Consider the following 20,828-nt stretch of genomic DNA (forward strand, 5'->3'; position numbering starts at 1 on the left):
CGGCGCCGATAAGGGGCTTCCTGCGGCGGGGCGGGGGCGCGGGGCAGACGCGGCCCCTGATGCGCCTCCGTCGGAAGCAGCCGGGCCATAAAGCGCAGGCGGGCGGCGGCGGCCGTGTTTGCTCACGGGGCCGCGCTTCCCTCGCCCCCCTCCCCGGCGGGGGGGGGGGGGGGAGCGGGGCTGCATCCTCCTTGTCCCCCCCTGGGTGGGACCCGGTGGTGCACGGGGGCTGCCCGGGACCCTGGGCCTCCCGCAGGCCCGGCTGGGGAAACCGAGGCAGCCGCTCTCTGGAGCGGGGGCTGGAGGGGGCCCCGGTGGCCCCCCCTGTCCCGTCCCCCCCCCCCCCCCCCCCGCAGGCGGCTGCCGGGCGGGTCCCCCTCGCTGCCCGGGGCGGGGGGTGCTCGCCAGCCGGCGGCAGAGCCATCCTGTGACCTTTGGAAAATTGCTGTTTGCTGTCGCTGGGGGAAATGGGGCAGAAAGCCGGCGCCTCCTTTCTCCCTCTCGGCCGGGGGGGGGTCCCGGGGGGCCGCGCTGGCCCCGGTTCCCCCCTTCTCCCAGCCAGGGCTGGCGTTGCTGCTGTGTTTTGGGGGGGGGGGGGGCAGGTCCGCTCCCCTCCACAGTGGGCGCAGGAAGGGGACGACCCTGGTGGGTGGCCTGTTGTAGCATGTCCCCCCCCCCGGGACCCCTTGCTGCTGGCTGGGGGGGTCCAATTCCCCACGGGAAAACTCCCTCGTGGGCTTTCGCCCCTGAGGGTGCCACATGGGGCATCGCCGGCCCCGTGTCCCCCCGACGTGGCGTGGGCGGGAGGCAGGATCCGGCACCCCCAGGGTGGACGTGGCCATGCACGGACCGAGACCCGCCGGGAGCACGGTGCCAGCACCGCCGTGGGTGAGCCAAGGCACACGGGGGGTGCACGGGGCGGGTGCGTGTGGGGTGCACGGGCTGGGTGCACGGGGTGGGTGCACAGCCACGTGCCCCGGGGGTGGCATGGCGCCGCGGGCCACGTGCCGGCGCGGGTGTCCTCGTGCGCGTCGCCTGTCCTGGCCGGGCCCGCGGCGCTGGGTCTCGCGGGGCGGGGCGGCTGCGCGGCCCCCATCGATCCGTTAATCCGTAATGATCGGGCCGGGCCGCGCTGCGACTGCTTGGCGTCCTCCAGCCCCGGTGGCTTCGGGTCCGACCGGTGCTGGGGGGCTGCAACCGGTGGGGTGAAAACGCAAGGGGGGCCCGGCCGGGGGGGCATGTGCGCCCCTGCAGCTGTGTGTGCACGCGTGTGCACATTTTCATGCCTGTGCGAGCGTGCACACGTAAGTGTGTGCTTGTGTGAGTGTGCACACGCCTGTCTCCCTGCAGCTGTGTGTGTGTGTGCACGAGTGAGTGTGCACACAGGTGTCCTTGCAGCTGTGCCCATACACACGTGTGTGTCCTTGCAGCTGTGCATGTGTGCACGAGTGAGTGTGCATGTGTCTGTGCTTGCAGCCGTGCACATATACACACGTGTGTGTCTATGCAGCTGTGAGTGTGCACACGCGTGTGTCCCTGCTGCCGTGCGTGTGCACGTCGGGGCGCGAGCGTGCAAGCAGCAGAGCGGCACCCGGCCTGGCAGGCTGCTGCAAGCCGTTCCCAGCTGCGCGTGCGCTTGGACGCGCGGTTGCACGCTCGCACGCGCGAGTGCACCGGCGTGCCCGACCCCCCTGGCTGGAGCCCCCCCGGCGCCGTGCGTGCCGCACCGCGGACCTCTCCCCGTGGGGGCCGGTGTCCGGGCGGGCCCCCCGCGGCGGTGCCCGCTCCCAGCTGCCGCGCTCGGGGGTGACGGCAGGGACAGCGGCTGCCCGGGGCCAAGCGGCCGCCCCGACGCCGCGGTGGTGGCCGGGGTCTCTCTGCGGGGGGCTGCTGAGCCTCGGCTCGCCGTGCCTCGGTTTCCCTGCCGCGTGTGTTGCGGCTGATGTCACCCCCGTGTCACCCTGTCCCCTCGGTGCGGCGTGGCGCCGGGGGCTCTGCAAAGGGCCGGCTCCCCCCTTCCTCCCATCACCCTCCTCTTCCTCAGCCCCCAGCCCCATGCTGGGGGCTGCCGCGGTGCCCGCCGTGACGTGGGGACACGGGGACGCGGGGGCGAGGGAGGAGCCAGCGGCCACCCCGCGGGAGGCTATAAGAGCCCGGGCGGGTGCCGGAGCCGGCGGTGTCCCCGGCGTTGTCCCCGGCGTCACCCCGCAGCGCCAGGCCCTGCCGTGGCACCTCGCGGCTCCACCGTGAGTGCCGGGATGGGTGCCGGGGTCCCGGGGGTCCCTTGGGGACCCGGGGAGCCCCAGGGGGAGCTGATGTCCCTTGGGGAGAGCTGGGGTCCCCTGGGGGGGAGATGTCACCTTGGGGACCTGGCGGTCCCTGGGATGACTTGTCCCCCTGGGGAGGTGGCAGGTCCCTTGGGGAGGTGGAGGGGGTCCTGGGGTCTCATGGGGGAGAATCGGGGTCCCTTGGGGGGGACACGTCCCCTTTGGGACTTGGGGGTCCCTGGGAGGTGATGTGCCTTGGGGAGGTGGATGGGGTCTTTGGGGTCCTGCTGGGGAGAATTGGGATCCCTGGGGGGGAGATGTCCCCTTGGGGACTTGGGGTTCCCTGGGATGACTTGTCCTCTTGGGGAGGTGAGGAGGGTCCTTGGGGGGCAGTTGTCCCCTTGGGGTGAGCTGGGCTCCCTTGGGGGGGGGGAGATGTCCCCTTGGGGACTTGGGGTTCCCTGGGATGACTTGTCCTCTTGGGGAGGTGAGGAGGGTCCTTGGGGGGCAGTTGTCCCCTTGGGGTGACCTGGGCTCCCTTGGGGTGGGGGGGAGATGTCCCCTTGGGGACTTGGTGGGTCTCTGGGAGGTGATGTCCCCTTGGGGAGGTGGGGGGGTCCAGGGGTCCTCTGGTGGGGCCACGTCCCCCTGGGGAGGTGAGGAGGGTCCTTGGGGGGGGGGAGATGTCCCCTTGGGAGATGGAGTGTCCCTGGGGGGTGCCATGTCCCCTTGGGGAGGTGAGGAGGGTCCTTGGGGGGGTGATATGTCCCTTTGGGGGAGGTGAAGGGTCCATGGGGGTCCCTAGAGAGATGTCCCCTTGGTGGACACCTGGGGTCCCTTGGTGGGGACACGTCTGGGGAGGGTCCCCAGAGGGAAGGTGTCCCGGGGTGGGGACACACAACCCGCCGGGAACCCTGGGAGCTCTGGGGGTGCCCGGGCTCGCCCCGACGCCGTCCCCCCGCAGATGGTGGCCTCCCCGAGGCGGTGGCGGGTGCTGGCGGCGGCGGCCCTGGGCGCCCTGCTGTGCCTGGCGGGCGCCTACCCGCCGAAGCCCGAGAGCCCCGGCGACGACGCCTCGCCCGAGGAGATGGCCAGGTACTTCTCGGCCCTGCGCCACTACATCAACCTGGTGACACGGCAGAGGTGAGCGGGGCACGCGCGCGTGAGCGCACGCGGGGGCACACGCGGCGGGCGCCTTCCCCGCCGCCGCGCTCGTCGGCCGTCCCCTCTGCACCGGCAGGGGCCCATTTGCACACTTGCATGGGCCCCGCGGTTCCCGTGTGCGTGCATGTGCTTGCACGCTTGTGTGTGCCCCCTTGCACGCACCTGCAAGGTCCCGTTTGCACAGTCCCGTGTGCCCCTTTGCACACTCGTGAGTGCCCCTTCGCATGCACCAGCAGCGTCCCATTTGCACAGCTGTGTATTTGGCTTTGCACACTTGTGCATTGCCTTTGCACGCACCTCTGCATTCCCATTTGCACACCTGTGTGTGCCCCTTTGCACACTTGTGCATGCCCCTTTGCATGCCCCCACGAGGTCCCGTTCGCCTGGCTGTGTATTCAGCTCTGCACACTTGCGCGCTGCCTTTGCATGCCCCTTTGCATGCTTGTGCGTGCCCCTTTGCACACTCGTGTGTGCCCGTTTGCACGGCTCCGTGTCCCGCAGGTACGGCAAACGCGCCAGCGCCGAGGCCCTGGCATCGGAGCTGCCCTTGGGGGCCAGCAGCGGCCACACCGGCAGGTCATGGTGAGCGTCCCCGTCCCCGTCCCCCCGCGGGCAGGGTCCCTGCCTGCACCCTGGGGTGGGGGCCCCGGGGGTGGGGGGTCTTGCCCCCCGTTTTCTCACCACGCTCTTCCCGCAGGTACGACGACGACTCCTCATGGTGACGGGCTCCCCCGGCCCCGAATCCGCCCCGGGGCCTCCCGAGGGCCCCAGCGCCCGGTGCCAGCATGGACCCCGCCGGGAGGGACAGGGCACCCCACATGCCCGGCCCGGGGGGTCCCGCTGCAGGGCCCCCGTCCCCGTCCCCTCCCCACTGTCGCCGGGTCCCCGCACGGCTCCCGTGCGCTGCCGCTCGTGGCAATAAAGAGCAAGATTGTGGGCACCCGCCTGGGCTCTGCGTGTTCCGGAGGGGGGGCGTGGGGGGGTGCGGGGGGCACGGTGTGCCGGTTTGCACTGGTGGGGGGTGCTGGGATCTCTGTGTCCTGGGTGCACTGGGTGCTGGGTGCACTGGGTACGGGGTGCACTTGGTGCTGGGTGCACTGGCAGTGGGTGCTGGGTGCACTGGGTGCTGGATGCACTGTGTCCGGGATGCACTGGGTGCTGGGTGCACTGGGTGCTGGGATTCACTGTGCACTGGGTGCACTGGTTATAGGGTGCACTGGGTGCTGGGGTGCCCTGGCAGCGGGTGCTAGGACTCACTATGTGCTGGGTACATTTGGTGCTGGGTGCACTGGGTGTGGGGGTGCACTGGTGGTGGATGTGGGGTGCACTGGTTATAGGGTGCACTGGGTGCTGGGATTCACTGTGTGATGGGGTGCACTGGGTGCGGGGGTGCCCTGGCAGCCGGTGCTGGGATGCACTGGGCGCTGGGTGCACTGGGTGTGGGGGTGCATTGGTTACAGGGTGCACTGGGTGCTGGGATTCACTGTGTGCTGGGCGCATTTGGTGCTGGGGTGTACTGGGTGTGGGGGTGCACTGGCGGTGGATGCTGGGTGCACTGGGTGTGGGGGTGCATTGGTTACAGGGTGCACTGGGTGTGGGGGTGCACTGGGAGTGGGTGCTGGGATTCACTGGGTGCTGGGTGCACTGGGTGCGGGGTGCATTGATATGGGGGTGCACGAGTTGTGGGTATGGGGATGAACCGGGTGTGGGGTGTACTGGTACGTGGTATACAGGTGGCGGGTGCACAGACGGTGGGTGCTGGGGTGCTGGGCTGCGTTGGTTGTGGGGGTGCACTGGGGGTGGGCGCTGGGTACACTGGGGGTGGGGCACACTGGATGCTGGGCTGCACTGGCAGCGGGGGCTAGGTGCACTAGGTATGGGCTGCACAGGCACTGGGTGCTGGGGTGCACTGGGGGTGGGGTGCACTGGAAGTGGGTGGGGGTTGCGCTGGGTGCTGGGTGCATTTGGTGCTGGTGTGCACTGGGCATGGGGGCACCCTAGCAGTGGGTACTGGGTGCACTGGGCGTGGGGTGCAGTGGTGGTGCTGGGTGCACTGGTGGTGGGTGCATTTGGTGGGGGGGTGCTGGGTGCACTGGTGCTGGGTGCACTGGTGCTGGGTGCCAGCGTGTGCTGTGGGGCCCCAGGGCCCCGTCAGCGGCTGTGTCCAGCTGGGGGGGGGGACAGCAGGCGATGCCCCGTCCCGGCGGGTCCCCCAGGGCTGTGCCGAGCCCAGCCGGCCCCACAGCACCCCACAGCACCCCATGGCGCCCCGCACTGGGGCCGGGTGGGCCGGGACCGGCTCCATCTGCCCCTCCAACCGCCTGTCTTCTCCTCCTTCCTCCGTCCACGCAGCCGTCTGTCTGTGCGCTGCTCCTGCTGCCCAGCGCCCACCCTGTCCTGTCCCCCCCGTCCCCCCTTCCCTCCGTCTCCCCATCCCCCCCAGGGCACCTCTTTCTCGCCCGCCGCCCCCACCCCGCCATCCACCCCGCCATCCACCCCGCCATCCATCCCTCTGTCCCCTCCGCCACCTCACTATCTATCCATCCATCCACCCCGCCACCTTACTATCCCTCCCTCCCTCCATCCCTCCCTCCATCCACCGCTCCATCCCTCCATCTGCCTACCGCTCCCACCATCCTTCCCTCCATCTCTCCCTCCATCCATCCCTCCATCCCTCCCTCCATCCCTTCGTCCATCCCGCCACCTCTCCCTCCAGCTGCCCATCCCTCCCTCCATCCCTCTGTCCATCCCTCCGTCCATCCCGCCATCGATCCCTCCATCTGCCCAGCCGGCCCTCCAGCCTCTCTCCCTCTATTCTGCCATCCATCCGTCTGTCCATCCCTCCATCCCTCCGTCCATCCCGCTGTCCATCCCCAGCCCGGCGCATGCCTGGGCCCCGCGGGGCTGAGCCGCTCCGGGGACGGCAGCTGGACACCTGGGCCCCCCCGCGGCCACGTCCTCATCCCCCCCCCGGGGGCCCGGCCTGGGGGTCCGGCAGGGCTCAAACATTAACCAGGGCTGGGGGGGGCCGGGGACGAGGGGGCCGGGGGACGCGTGGCTGGGTGACATCAGCGGGGGACGCGGGGGGGTGGTGGGGGCCATATAAAGCCCGGTGGCAGCAGCACCCGGGCAGCCGACGGCAGGGTCCCGCCGTGTCCCCGCGTCCCCGTGTCCTGTGCCACGTCTCGCAGAAGCAGGTGAGCGCTGCCGGGGGGGGGGCTCGTCCACGGGGGACGCTTTGGGGAGAAAACAGGCCGGTTTGGGTGCATGTACATGGGGGTGCGGGCAGGCGGCACGGCCAGCGTGGGAAACGGGGGTGCAAGGGTGCGCGCCGGTGCGTGTGTGTGTGCACGGGGCACACGTGTGTGCGCTCTGCCAGCGGTGCTTTTGCATGTGTGTGCATGCGTGTGTGCATGCGTGTGTGTGTGTGTGCATGTGTGCATGTGAGTGCACGTGCGCATGCATGTCTCCGTGCCCGTGCCCACCTCTCCGTGCCCGTGCCTGCGCGTGTGCTGTGCCGGTGCCCGGCCTCAGCGCTGCGGCGGTGCCCGGCGCAGGCCATGGCTCCCCGCGGCCGCTGGGCCTCCCTGCTGCTGCTCTCCTGCTGCCTGGCGCTGCTGGCCGGGCGCCCGGGCGCCGCGGGGCCGGTGCAGCCCACCTACCCCGGCGACGACGCCCCCATGGAGGACCTGGTGCGCTTCTACAACGACCTGCAGCAGTACCTCAACGTGGTCACGCGGCACAGGTGAGGGCAGAAGCGCTCCCCGCTGCCACGCGCTCCCCGCTGCAACGTGCTCCCCCGTTGCAATGCGCTCCCCATTGCATCGTGCTCGCTGTTGCATTTCGCTGCCCCGTTTCAATGCGCTCGCCCGTTGCACCATGCTCGCTGTTGCAATGTGCTACCCGTTACATCGCGCTGCCCCACTGCAGTGCATTCCCTGTTGCAACGTGCTCTCCTGTTTCGGTGCTCTCTCCTATTGCAGTGCATCCCGGCTGCATCGTGCTCCCCTGTTGCAGTGATCATGTGCCCTGGTCGCATCGCGCCTCCCCGTCGCATCGCGCTCCTCGTTGCATCGCGCTCCTCGTTGCATCGCGCTCCTCGTTGCATCGCGCCTCCGCTGTTGCAGTGATCATGTGCCCTGGTTGCATCGTGCTTCCCCATTGCATCGCGCTCCCTATGGCGTTGCACTCCCCCGTTGCACCACGCTCCCCCGTTGCACCGCGCCTCCCCATTGCACCACGCTCCCCGTTGCACCCTTCTCCCTTGTTGCTCCCTTCTCCCCCGTTGCATCGTGCTCCCGGCTGCACCCTTCTCCCCCCCGCCGTTGCACCCTTCTCCCCGTTGCACCCTTCTCCCCGTTGCAGGTACGGCAAGCGGTCCGGCAGCCGGGCGCTGTGCGAGGAGCCCTACGGGGCGGCGGGGTGCTGAGCCCCCCAGGTGAGGGGCGCGGGGACGGGCCGGGGGCGGCGTTTGCCTCGGTCCCCCGCTGCCACCACCCTGCAGCCCCGTCGCCCCGTCTCCTTGCAGGGCGGCTCCAGCGCCCGGCGGGTGAAGAGGAGCCCGGGGGCCGCAGCCCCGTCTCTGTCACTGTCACCCTGTCCCCGTCCCCGGGGCCGAGCCAGGCCCCGGCGCAATAAACCCCTGTTGCAGCCACCTTGTGCCTCCGCCTGCTGGGGGGGGACGGGGACGTGGGGGGACGGGGACTGACTGGGGGCTGGCTGTGAAAGGGACACTGGGGACACTGGCACTGGGTGCACTGGGGACACTGGCACTGGGTATGTTGGAGATACTGGTCGTGCTGGGGGCACTGGGAATGGGTGTATTGGGGACACTGGGACTGCGTGTGCTGGGGACACTGGGGACATTGGTCATGCTGGAGACACTGGGGGCACTGGGACTGGGTGTATTGGGGACACTGGGGACACTGGCACTGGGTGTGCTGGGGACATTGGCACTGGGTATGTTGGAGATACTGGTCATGCTGGAGACAGTGGGGACACTGGGACTGGGTGTATTGGGGACATTGGGATTGGGCATGCTGGGGACACTGCGGGTGACCATACTGGGGACACCAGCGCTGCCTGTGCTGGGGACACTGGGGCCATGGACTGTGCAGGCTGGGGGTGCTGGGGACACTGGGGACACTGGCACTGGGCGTGCTGGGGACACCGGGGCCCTGGTGCTGGCCCCGCTGTTGCTGGGTGCAGCAGGGCTCTGCATGGGGCAGGCACGGGTGTGCGTGTGCATGCGTGTGCGTGTGCATGCGTGTGCGTGCTGTGGCAGGTGCAGGGTACGTGTGCATGCATGCACGTGTGCAGGGTGCATTGATGCACGTGTTTGTGGGTGCAAGCGCCCGTGCGGGGGTGCATTTGTGCGTGCGTGTGCGTTAGGTGTATGCACAAGCGGGGGGGGCCGCGTGCAGGCCGCACGCGTGGGCCTGGCTGCCGCACGCCTGCGCGTCCCGTCCCGGCGGTGCCAGGCGCGAGGGGCCGGCGGGGGCCTGGCCAGCAGCAGGGCCGCCGCGCCACTCGCCCGCCGCAGAGATGCCCGCGGCCGCCTCCGGCTCCGAGGGGGGTAAGGGGCGCGCCGAGGCGGCGGGGGGCACACGCGTGTGCACACGGGGCCTGGCGTGTGCAAGCAGGCTACTCAGGCGCTCTTGCACGCCCCGCGATGGGTGTTCACCCCGTGGATGCCCACGCAGGGTGCCAGGCCCCGGGAGCCCGGTGGCTGGGGGGGTTGGCAGAGCAGGGGGTGCCGAGTGTGCGTGCGTGTGCAAGTGTTTGCATGCGTGTGCAAGTGCTTGCATGCGTGTGCACGTTTTTGCATGCGTGTGCATATGTTTGCAAGCATGGGGCGGTGCTGTGCACGCCCGTGTGCAGGCTAGGGGGTGCCGGGCACTGTCGCGCGTGGGGGCGGCGTGCCCCCGTGCGGGGCGCGTGCCCCCGCGCGCGCGTGTGCCGCTGCGTGTGCAAGAGCGCGCGGCCCCTTTAAGCGCGCGCGCCCCCCGCGCGGCGGCGCTGCCCGGGGCCCTCCCGCTGCCATGGCAACGGCGTGGCGCCGCGCCAGCCGCGCGCCCCCCGCCCGCCCTCTTAAAGGGGCCGCGCCCCCGCCGCCGCCCCCGCCGCGGGAGCCTGCACGGAGCGCGCGCCCGGGGGGGCTCCCACGGGTGAGCATGGACGGGGGGGGGGCGTGTGTGTGTGTGCATGGGTGTGCATGCGTGTGGGAACATGCACAGCGTGTGTGTGCGCATGAGTGTGCATACGTGTGAAAGCATCCATGGCGTGTGTGTGCACAGGGGTGCATGCGTGTGCAATGAGCACACGGGGGTGCATGCATATGGGTGTGCATGCAGGAGAGAGCATGCACAAGTGTGCGTGCATGTGTGTGCACACAGGGGGAGCATGCACAGGGGGTGGGGTGTGTGTGTGTGTGAGTGCAGGGGAGAGCATGCACAGGGTGTGTGTGTGCATGGGTGTGCACACATGTCTGAGCATGCAGAGGTGCATGCGTGTATCAGCATGTGTGCAAATGGAGGTTCACATGGATGCATACACATGTGGAGATGCACAGGTGTGTGTGCATGGGGTTGTGCACAGGTGCATGTGCATGACCACACAGTTATTTGTGCAAATCTCTGTGCACGGCTGTTTTCATGGGTGCTCGTGAGTGTGTGAGCCCGTAGGGGTACGTGGGCATGCCAGCGTGTGTACATACGGGCGTTCACATTGGTGTGCAAACATGTGCAAGCATGCACGGGCAAGTGTCTGTGCTGATGTGTTTACGCGTGCAAGCTTCTGCACGTGGCCGTTCTCGTGGGTGTGCACGAGCGCGTGAGCGCGCACAGGGATGCGTGCATCTCCCCACGAGCGTGTTTGCACGCGAGCATCCCCACGAGCTTGAGTGTGTGTGAGCACACCCATGCATGCATGTGTTGCACGTGTGCCACGCACACGCGTGTGCACGCGTTGCTGCGGGCTTGCACAGGTGGGTGCAGGCCGGGCGGGCGGGTGGCCCCCAGGCCTGGCGGCGCGAGCAGGCCGCGGGTGCCGGGGCGTCGAGGGTGCCGGGTGGCATGGGTGCGGGTGCAGGCGCGGGTGCAGGCTCCGGCCCGGCGGGCGCAGCGGGGGCCGCGGTACCCGGATCGGGGAGGCGGCGGCGAGGCTGGGCTGGCCGCCCGCAGCCATGAGCCGCGGCCCCGGCGATGGGCCCTCGCCGCCCGCCTGCACCCCCGCCACCACCCCCCCGGGCCCCGCAGGTAGGGGGGCTGCGGGGGGGGCAGGGGGCGTTCAGCGACGTGCCGGGGGGGGGCTGTGGGCAGGGAGATGTGGGGGGAGGTCTGGGGGGGTCATGCTGCGACAGCCCCCCTCCCCTGAGATGGGGTGGGGGCTCTCTTCATTGCACCCCTCCGCCTCCAGGCTGCATTGCAACCCCCCCGGCTGCACTGCACCCCCCCCAGCTGCACTGCACCCCCCCGGCTGCATTGCAACCAGCCGGTTGCGTTGCAAACTCTCCCTTGGCTGAATTGCAACCCCTGGCTGCAACCTCCCCCCCCGGTTGAATTGCAAACCTCTCTGGTTGAATTGCACCCCCTCGGCTGCACTGCACCCCCCCCGGCTGCACTGCACCCCCCCCGGCTGCATTGCACCCCCCCCAGATGTATTTCAACTCTCCCCCAGCTGAATTGCAACCCCCTGCTTGCATTCCAACCCCCCCCCCCCCAGCACAAGGTGCATTGCAACCCCTGGGTGTGTTGCACCCCCCCCTTGGCTTTCTTGCACCCCCCCCGCTTGGCTTTCTTGCACCCCCTGGGTTGCTGCATGTCCTGGGGCGGGGGGGGGGGTGAGTGGGAAATAACTAGCCTGGCCTCGGCTGCACCCACCACCCCTGGGGGTGTCCCCGTCACCCGGGGTCCCCGGGGGTAGGGAGGGCCGGGCGGGGGGGCCCATCCTGCCGGGGTGGGCTGGGGGCCGGGGGCACCCCGTGGCCATCCCGTGCCCCCCCCCCCCCCCGGCTGCTTCTGACTTTCACCCCTGTGGCTGCTCTCTCCTGCTCTGCACCCCGTCCTCCCTGGCCCTGCACCCCGTGTCCCCCCCCGTGTCCCCCGCGCCCCCCAGCCATGCAGCAGGTCCTGGACAACCTCATCGCCCTCCCCAACTCGCCGGTGGCCGCAGACCTGGACCTCATCTTCCTCCGCGGCATCATGGAGAGCCCAATAGTAAGGTCCTTGGCGAAGGTACAGTGGCGTGGAGCCGGCCCGCGGGGCTCGCACGCGCGTGTGCAAAGGGGTGTGCGGGCGGGGATGCGGGTTTGTGCACGAGGCTGTGTGTGCAAGTGTGTGTGTGCATGCAGACGTGCACATGGCTGCAGATGTGTGCATCTGTGTGTGCAAGTGATGTGTGCATGCAAATGTGTGCAAGTATGTGTGTGCAAATGGATGTGCGCACACAGGTGCATAATACATGTGTGTTTGTGCAAGCGTGCGTGCAGGTGTGTGCAAGGGCATCTGTGTGCTCTTGCACACGTGCCTGTTTTGCATGTGGGAGGATGCACCTGTGTGTGCCAATGAGTGTGCAAGGAGGGCTGTGTGTGCACGCGCGTGTGCGTGAGGCCGTTGTGTCGGGGTGAGGGCAGGCTGGGGGTGCTGGGAGCGCGGTGCCGGCCAGGGCGGGTGTCGGGGTGGTGTGAGGCGGTGCGGGGCCGGTTGTGCGACGCCTGGAGTAACAGTCTGCAGCGGGTGTGCGTGTCACCCCGGGCTGTGCTCGCGGTGCGGGGTTGCCTTCACGTGCTGCGTGTTTGCCAGTGTGCGTGTGCACTTGTGTGTGTGCACGCTTGTGCGATGGCACGCGTGTGCATGGCTCTGTGCAGTGGTGTGTGTGCAAGGCTGTGTTCTCACGTGTGCGTGTGCAAGGGCGTGTGCACGTGTGCGTGCACGAGCACCGGGGTGCATTTGAGGGCGTTCACATTCGGGAGGGTGAGTTTGCACACGCGTGTGCAGGGTGCCATGCGCGTGCACCATGTGCGTGTGTGTGCGTGTGCTCACACCCGGGTGCGGTGCAGCCCCTGGCCCGGCGGCGTCCCAGTACAACCCCCGCCTCTCCCAGTTGCTGCCCTTGCACAGCCCAGTTCAGTGCTGGGATGTACTGGGGCGCTTGGGCTGCCTGGGGGTAGCAGGGGGAGGAGCAATGCCAGCAGCCCCCACAGCTGCTCCCAGTTCAGCACTGGGATGCAGAGAGCTGGTCTGGCCGAGCCGTACTGGGCTGTACTGGGAGGACTGGGAAATCCCCCAGTCTGTGCTGGGTTATAGTAGGGCTGGATGGGGCTATATTGGGCACTCCCCCATTGCATGCTGGGCTGGACTGGGCTATACTGGGCGCTTCCCCATTGCATGCTGAGCTGGACTGGAGAGTCTCTCAGTGCAGACTGGGCTGGACTGGGCTATACTGGGCACTCCCCATTGCATGCTGAGCGGGACTGGGGAGTCTCCCAATGCAGACTGGGCTGGACTGGGCTATAATGGGTGCTCCCCCATTGCATGCTGAGCTGGACTGGGGACTCTCCCAGTGCAGACTGGGCTGGACTGGGCTATACTGGGCATTCCCCATTGCATGCTGAGCTGGACTGGACTCTCCCAATGCATGCTGGGCTGGACTGGGCTGGACTGGGGACTCCCCAGTGCAGAGGGGGCTGGCGTGGGGCAGTGCCGGCCCCCCCCCGGGCCGGAGCGGGGCGCGGGGGCAGCGCGGGGTCCCTGACGCCCGCGGCCCCCCCAGGCGCACGAGCGGCTGGAGGAGACGAAGCTGGAGGCGGTGCGGGACAACAACGTGGAGCTGGTGCAGGAGATCCTGCGCGACCTGGGGCGCCTGGCGCGGCCGGACGGCGCCGCGGCCGAGCTGGCCCGCATCCTGCGCGAGCCCCACTTCCAGGTGCCGCGGGCGGGCGGGCGGCGGCGCGCACACGCGTGTGCATGGGCGTGCATGAGCGTGCAGGGGCGTGCGGGCCGGGGCGTGCATGACGTGTGCCTCGGGGTTGCAGTCGCTGCTGGAGACCCACGACTCGGTGGCCTCCAAGAGCTACGAGACGCCCCCGCCCAGCCCCGTGCTGGATCCGGCCTTCAGCAACCAGCCGGTGCCCCCCGACGCCGTGCGCATGGTCGGCATCCGCAAGACGGCCGGGGAGCACCTGGTGAGCCGGGCGCGGGGGCGCCGGGGCGGCGCGGGGCGCTGCTGGGTGCTGCTGGGTGCAGGGCGTTGCTGGGTGCAGGGCATTGCTGGGTGCTGGGGGCATTGCTGGGTGCTGGGGCGCGGCTGGGTGCTGGGGCGCTGCTGGGTGCTGGGGGTATTGCTGGGGCTGGGGCATTGCTGGGTGCTGGGGCGCGGCTGGGTGCTGCTGGGGCATTGCTGGCTGCTGGGGCCGTTGCTGGGTGCTGGGGCCGTTGCTGGGTGCTGGGGGCATTGCTGGGTACAGGACACAGCTGGGTGCTGGGTGCAGGACATTACTGGGTGCTGGGGGCATTGCTGGGTGCTGGGGGTATTGCTGGGGCTGGGGCATTGCTGGGTGCTGGGGCGCGGCTGGGTGCTGCTGGGGCATTGCTGGCTGCTGGGGCCGTTGCTGGGTGCTGGGGCCATTGCTGGGTGCTGGGGGCATTGCTGGGTACAGGACACAGCTGGGTGCTGGGTGCAGGACATTACTGGGTGCTGGGGGCATTGCTGGGTGCTGGGGGTATTGCTGGGGCTGGGGCATTGCTGGGTGCTGGGGCGCGGCTGGGTGCTGCTGGGGCACTGCTGGCTGCTGGGGTCATTGCTGGGTGCTGGGGCCGTTGCTGGGTGCTGGGGGCATTGCTGGGTACAGGACACAGCTGGGTGCTGGGTGCAGGACATTACTGGGTGCTGGGGGCATTGCTGGGTGCTGGGGCGCGGCTGGGTGCTGCTGGGGCATTGCTGGCTGCTGGGGCCGTTGCTGGGTGCTGGGGCCATTGCTGGGTGCTGGGGGCATTGCTGGGTACAGGACACAGCTGGGTGCTGGGTGCAGGACATTACTGGGTGCTGGGGGCATTGCTGGGTGCTGGGGGTATTGCTGGGGCTGGGGCATTGCTGGGTGCTGGGGCGCGGCTGGGTGCTGCTGGGGCATTGCTGGCTGCTGGGGCCGTTGCTGGGTGCTGGGGCCATTGCTGGGTGCTGGGGGCATTGCTGGGTACAGGACACAGCTGGGTGCTGGGTGCAGGACATTACTGGGTGCTGGGGGCATTGCTGGGTGCTGGGGGTATTGCTGGGGCTGGGGCATTGCTGGGTGCTGGGGCGCGGCTGGGTGCTGCTGGGGCACTGCTGGGTGCTGGGGTCATTGCTGGGTGCTGGGGCCGTTGCTGGGTGCTGGGGGCATTGCTGGGTACAGGACACAGCTGGGTGCTGGGTGCAGGACATTACTGGGTGCTGGGGGCACAGCTGGGTGCAGGGCATTGCTGGGTGCTGGGTGCAAGACATAGCTGGGTGCTGGGGGCACAGCTGGGTGCAGGGCATTGCTGGGTGCTGGGGGCATTGCTGGGTGCTGGGGATATTGCTGGGTGCTGGGTGCAGGACATAGCTGGGTGCTGGGTGCAGGACACAACTGGATGCTGGGGGCACAGCTGGGTGCAGGGCATAGCTGGGTGTTGGCTGCAGGGCATTGCTGGGTGCTGGGGGTACAGCTGGGTGCTGGGTGCAGGACATAGCTGGGTGCAGGGCATTGCTGGGTGCAGGATGTAGCTGGGTGCTGGGTGAAGGACACAGCTGGGTGCGGGGCATGTCTGGGTGCTGGGTGCAGGACATAGCTGGGTGCAGGGCATGTCTGGCTGCCGCCCGCGCACGCCGGGCAGTGCGGGTGGGTGCACGACAGCGCCCGGCGCTGACCCCGCTCCCGGCGGCGGCGGGTGCCGCGCAGGGGGTGACGTTCCGGGTGGAGCGGGGCGAGCTGGTCGTCGCCCGCATCCTGCACGGCGGCGTGGTGGACCAGCAGGGCCTGCTGCACGTGGGCGACGTCATCCGCGAGGTGGACGGGCGCGAGGTGGGCAGCGACCCGCGGGCGCTGCAGGAGCTGCTGCGCGACGCCAGCGGCAGCGTCGTCCTCAAGATCCTGCCCAGCTACCAGGAGCCTCACCCGCCGCGGCAGGTAGCACCCGGCGCCCGGCACCCGGCACCCGCGGGGACAATGCAGCGCCTGTGCCCCGCCGTCCCCGCGCTGCCTGGCACCGGCGCCGTCCCCGCGGGGCGGGCGCAGCGGCGCTGGGGCTGGTGCACGCGTGTGAGCGTGGGGTGCCTGCGCGCGTGCGGCGGAGCAGCGGGTGCCGGCACCCATGTGTGCGATTGTGGGTGCCGCGGCGGCGGTGCTGAGCGTGTGCGTGTGCCTCTACCTGGGCGCGGTGCTGTGCGTGGGGGCCGTGTGGTGCGCGGCTGCCGGGGCGGGGGCCGCCTGCGTGTGCCTGGCTGCGGCACGCGCGTGTGCGGGCGCTGCGCTGGGGCGTGCGAGGGCGCGGGACGGTGGGGGGGGGCAGCTGCGGGTGCTGATGTTTGCGCCGCGGCTGGCTGGGATTGTGCACGTGGGGATGCGGGGGGGGGGGGGTTGCACACGGCGGGGGGGGTGTGCGTGTGCATGTACACGCACACCGCGTGTCTGCACGTGCAAGCAGCAAGGTGTGCAGTGAGGGTCACGTGTGTGCGTGCCCGCGCTGAGTGGTGCGTGCTCTGTGCAGATGTGTGTGCAAGGTGCGTGTGAGTGTGTGTGTGTAAGTCCATGTGTGTATGTGTGCATGTGTGCAAGGAGCACACAAGTGCATGCATGCAAGGGGTGTGCATGTGTGTGTGCATGTGTGCGTGCAAGGAGCATGCAAGTGCATGCACGCAAGGGGCGTGCATGTGTGTGTGCATGCAAGGGGTGTGCAAGGAGCCTGGAAGTGCATGCGTGCAAGATGTGTGTGCATGTGTGTGTGCATGCATGTTTGCAGGAGTGTGTGGGCACACGTGTGCGTGTGCAAGCGCATGGGTGTGCGTGTGTGCGTGCCCGGCCCGGCCCGCTGCTCCCCGTGTCCCTCCGGGGCAGCCGCTGCTCCCGGGCCCCCGGGGCGTCTCGGGGGACACAGAGGCACGGCAGGGTCCCCTCCGGGTGGTGGCCCCCGGGCGACGGGGGGGCGGCGCTCAGCCCCGGCGCCCCCAGGTCTTCGTGCGGTGCCACTTCGACTATGACCCCGGCTGCGACAGCCTCATCCCCTGCAAGGAGGCCGGCCTCCGCTTCGCCGCCGGCGACCTGCTGCACATCGTCAACCAGGACGACCCCAACTGGTGGCAGGTGCGGGGGGGCCGGGGGGGCCGGGGGGGGGCCCAGCACGGCGGCGCTCCCGGAGGGGACACGGGGATGTCCCTGTGCCATGCCATGTCCCCCGGGGTGCTATATGGAGGGGGTCCCTTAGGGATGGAGTCACCCCGTGCCACACCATGTCCCCGAGATGTGCCATATGCAGGGGGATCCCTTGGGAACAGGGTCCCTGTGTGCCACTCCGTGTCCCCCCAGGCGTGCCACATGGATGGGGTCCCCCTGTGCCACTCCATGTCCCCTAGAGGTGCCACGTGCGGGGGGAGTCCATTGGGATGGGGTCACCTTGTGCCACACTCTGTCCCCTAGAGGTGCCACGTGCAAGGGGGGGGGTCCATTGGGGATGGGGTCACCCCATGCCACACCACGTCCCCTAGAGGTGCCACGTGCTGGGGGGCTCTTGGGGGGCTGGTCCCCCGTGTGCCGCTCCATGTCCCCTAGATGTCCCACATGCAGGGGGTCCCTTGGGGATGGGGTCACCCCGTGCCACACCATGTCCCCTAGAGGTGCCACGTGCAGGGGGTCCTGTGGGGACGGGGTCCCTGTGTACCACACCATGTCCCCCAAGTGTGCCACATATGGGGGGTCCCTTGGGGACGAGGTCACCTCGTGCCACTCCGTGTCCCCCAGGCGTGCCACGTGGAGGGCGGCAGCGCGGGGCTCGTCCCCAGCCAGCTCCTGGAGGAGAAGCGGAAAGCCTTCGTCAAGCGGGACCTGGAGGTGCCCCCCCCGGCCGGTACGGACCCCCCCCCCGGCACCCGCGGGAGGCCACGGGGGGCCCGGCACCCCCCGGCCGCCCCGCGGCTCAGCCGGCCCCCGCCCTCGCAGGCGCCCTGTGCGGCAGCCTCAGCGGCAAGAGGAAGAAGAGGATGATGTACGTGACGACGAAGAACGCCGGTGAGGCCGCGCGCGGGGACGGCGGGCGGGGGGGGGGCTGTGGCACAGGGGGGGTGTCCCCCCGCCCCGGTGACGGTCCCCGCGCAGAGTTCGACCGGCACGAGCTGCTCATCTACGAGGAGGTGGCGCGGATGCCGCCCTTCCGGCGGAAAACGCTGGTGCTCATCGGGGCGCAGGGCGTCGGGCGCCGCAGCCTCAAGAACAAGCTGCTGCTCTCGGACCAGGCGCGCTACGGCACCGCCGTGCCCCGTGAGTGTCCCCCCCCCCCGCGCCCCCCCCCGTCCCCGCGTCCCCGTGCCGGTCCTGACCCCCTGCCGGCCCCGCAGACACCTCGCGCAAGCCCAAGGGCGGCGAGCGCGACGGCCACGGGTACCGCTTCGCCTCGCGGGGCGAGATGGAGGCGGACATCCGCGCCGGGCGCTACCTGGAGCACGGCGAGTACGAGGGCAACCTCTACGGCACCCGCCTCGACTCCATCCGCGCCGTGCTGGCCGCCGGCAAGGTGTGCGTCCTCGACGTCAACCCCCAGGTGGGCGCCGGCGGCGGCGGGGGAAACTGAGGCACGGGGCGGGGGGACCCACGTGCCACACTGTGTCCCCTAGGGGTGCCACGTGCAGGGGGGGCCCTTGGGGATGGGGTCTCCCTGTGCCACTCCATTGCAGGGGGTCCCTTGGGGATGGAGTCACCCTGTGCCACACCGTGTCCCCTGGATGTGCCACATACAGGGGGGTCCCGTGGGGATGGGGTCACCCCATGTCACACCATGTCCCCTGGATGTGCCACGTGCAGGGGGTCCCATGGGGATGGAGTCACTCCATGCCACATTGTGTCCCCTAGAGGTGCCACGTGCAAGGGGGCCCTTGGGGGACTGGTCCCCCATGTGCCACTCTGTGTCCCCCCAGGTGTGCCACATGGATGGGGTCCCCCTGTGCCACACCGTGTCCCCTGGATGTGCCACGTACAGGGGTTCCCTTGGGATGGAGTCACCCCATGTCACACCATGTCCCCTGGATGTGCCACGTGCAGGGGGTCCCGTGGGGATGGAGTCACTCCATGCCACATTGTGTCCCCTAGAGGTGCCACGTGCAAGGGGGCCCTTGGGGGACTGGTCCCCCATGTGCCACTCTGTGTCCCCCCAGGTGTGCCACATGGATGGGGTCCCCCTGTGCCACACCGTGTCCCCTAGATGTCCCATGCAGGGGGTCCCTTGGGATGGAGGCACCCCATGTCACACCATGTCCCCTAGATGTCCCACATGCAGGGGGTCCCTTGGGATGGAGTCACCCTGTGCCACACCATGTCCCCTAGATGTCCCATGCAGGGGGTCCCTTGGGATGGAGGCACCCCATGCCACACCACATCCCCTGGATGTGCCACATGCAGGGGGTCCTTTGGGATGGAGTCACCCCATGCCACACCATGTCCCCTAGATGTCCCACATGCAGGGGGTCCCTTGGGATGGAGGCACCCCATGCCACACCATGTCCCCTAGATGTCCCACATGCAGGGGGTCCCTTGGGGATGGAGTCACCCTGTGCCACACCATGTCCCCTAGATGTCCCATGTGCAGGGGGTCCCTTGGGATGGAGGCACCCCGTGCCGCACCGTGGCACGCGCCACCCCCTGCACGTGTCACCCCGTGTGACGGCCTCGCCCGGCCCCGCAGGCGGTCAAGGTGCTGAGGACGGCCGAGTTCGTGCCCTACGTGGTGTTCATCGAGGCGCCCGACTGCGAGACGCTGCGGGCCATGAACCGGGCGGCGCTGGCCAGCGGCGTGGCCACCAAGCAGCTCACGGTGAGCCGCGCGGGGGGGGGGAAACCGAGGCGGGGGGCGTGGGGACACCGGCGCGGACCCTGAGCCCCGGCCGCCCCGGGCAGGACGCCGAGGCGCGGCGCACGGTGGAGGAGAGCGGCCGCATCCAGCGCGGCTACGGCCACTACTTCGACCTCAGCCTGACCAACGCCGACCTGGAGCAGACGTTCGGGCGGCTGCGCGAGGCCGTGGAGCGCCTGCGGGCCGAGCCCCAGTGGGTGCCCGTCGCCTGGGTCTACTAGCGGACCCCCCCCCCCCGGCGCCGGGGGAGCCCACTGGTGTGATGAGCTCACCGTGCTCAGCGCGGCTGGGCTGGGAGCCCGGGGGGGGGGGGGGGGGCTGAGCCCTCTGGAGAGCCCCTTCCCCCCCCACCCCAGCCCGTCCCCGCTCTCCCTCCCGTCCTGATTTTGGGGGGGGGCCCATGAGCCGGGATGGGCCCCCCCCTGCACTGTGTCTTTGAGGGGTGCAGGGCTCTGCCCCACCCCGTCCCCAGCGCCCACACAGCTGATTCACTGCCAAAACTGTCCCCAAATCCCCCCACTTTTATCCTGTTATTCCCCCCCCCGGCACCACAGGTTTGGGGGGGGGCTGGGGACTCGGGTGGCCATGGGGAAGCGTGGCCTCTCGCCAGGGCGGTGTGTGGGTCGGGACCCCCCCTTGCCCCCCACCGGGACCCTCTGTGCACCCATGCTGGGGTGGGGACACCCCCCTGCCCCTCGTGACCCCCCTGTCCCCCCCCATCACCCCTTCCTAGGTAGCAATAACCCCGTGCCGTCCCCCTGCTCCCCTGCCCTGTAATTAACCTTGTAATTAACCCTGTAATTAACCCTGTAATTAACCCCCCCCCGAGGAGGGGGCTGGGGCTGCCGGCTGCTGCCGGGGGGAGTCGGGGGGGTGCCGGGGGGTGACCCCGAGGGACGGGACCCTGCCGGCTCCGGGGCTGCAGGGCCGGGCGTGCACGGACAGGCATGTGCACATGCGTGTGCAGGCGTGTGCAGGCGTGTGCCCCCCCCCCCGCGTGCCCCAGCCCCCGCACGCAGCTGCGTGTGCCTGGTAGCAGCCGGTAGCCTGGTGCCCCCCCGCGGCGCCTGGGCCCCCCCGGGGCTGCTGCCCCTTTTCGTACTTTGCCGTTAATTTTATTAAAGATAAAGGAGAGAAAAGCAGTGATTTAGCATTGTTGCAGCCTGCCCCGGCCAGCACGGGGGGGGGTGACATGGGGGGGTCACTGCCACCCTGGGGAGATTTGGGGGTGTCCTGGGGCTCAGCCTGTCCGGGGATGCAGCACCCGGGGAGGGGGGTGTTTGGGGGTTGGTGGTTGGGGTGTGCGTCTGTGTTGGGGGGGGTGTGT

The 20,828-nt window shown here is 69.6% G+C and overlaps 3 protein-coding genes across 7 annotated transcripts; all 3 read left to right on the top strand.

Moving 5' to 3' along the window:
* The first annotated feature begins 2,188 nt into the window (after nt 1-2,188).
* On the top strand, nt 2,189-4,363 carry LOC112995812 (peptide YY-like). The gene is made up of 4 exons (XM_064524597.1): nt 2,189-2,246; nt 3,232-3,410; nt 3,933-4,013; nt 4,129-4,363. The coding sequence occupies exons 2-4, from the start codon at nt 3,232-3,234 to the stop codon at nt 4,151-4,153; spliced, it is 285 nt and encodes a 94-aa protein (XP_064380667.1). The 5' UTR covers nt 2,189-2,246; the 3' UTR covers nt 4,154-4,363.
* A 2,176-nt stretch (nt 4,364-6,539) lies between these two features.
* Nucleotides 6,540-8,085, top strand: LOC135330599 (pancreatic polypeptide-like). 2 transcript variants are annotated; one of them, XM_064524599.1, is made up of 4 exons: nt 6,540-6,628; nt 6,989-7,176; nt 7,797-7,869; nt 7,960-8,085. In XM_064524599.1, the coding sequence occupies exons 2-3, from the start codon at nt 6,992-6,994 to the stop codon at nt 7,858-7,860; spliced, it is 249 nt and encodes an 82-aa protein (XP_064380669.1). In that variant the 5' UTR covers nt 6,540-6,628; nt 6,989-6,991; the 3' UTR covers nt 7,861-7,869; nt 7,960-8,085. The 2 variants fall into 2 exon arrangements, with proteins under 2 accessions (XP_064380669.1, XP_064380668.1); XM_064524598.1 differs by having other exon boundaries at nt 7,797-8,085.
* An 809-nt stretch (nt 8,086-8,894) lies between these two features.
* Nucleotides 8,895-20,643, top strand: MPP2 (MAGUK p55 scaffold protein 2). 4 transcript variants are annotated; one of them, XM_064524567.1, is made up of 12 exons: nt 8,895-9,006; nt 11,547-11,665; nt 13,203-13,355; nt 13,465-13,614; nt 15,346-15,573; nt 16,615-16,746; nt 17,401-17,506; nt 17,599-17,667; nt 17,755-17,916; nt 17,994-18,196; nt 19,334-19,462; nt 19,546-20,643. In XM_064524567.1, the coding sequence occupies exons 1-12, from the start codon at nt 8,976-8,978 to the stop codon at nt 19,720-19,722; spliced, it is 1,659 nt and encodes a 552-aa protein (XP_064380637.1). In that variant the 5' UTR covers nt 8,895-8,975; the 3' UTR covers nt 19,723-20,643. The 4 variants fall into 4 exon arrangements, with proteins under 4 accessions (XP_064380637.1, XP_064380636.1, XP_064380634.1 ...); XM_064524566.1 differs by lacking the exon at nt 8,895-9,006 and adding an exon at nt 10,596-10,687 and having other exon boundaries at nt 17,994-18,169; XM_064524564.1 differs by lacking the exon at nt 8,895-9,006 and adding an exon at nt 10,599-10,687.
* The last annotated feature ends 185 nt before the right edge of the window (nt 20,644-20,828 follow it).

Source organism: Dromaius novaehollandiae, chromosome 22 (assembly GCF_036370855.1).
Source record: "Dromaius novaehollandiae isolate bDroNov1 chromosome 22, bDroNov1.hap1, whole genome shotgun sequence".
Classification (NCBI taxonomy): Eukaryota; Metazoa; Chordata; class Aves; order Casuariiformes; family Dromaiidae; genus Dromaius; species Dromaius novaehollandiae.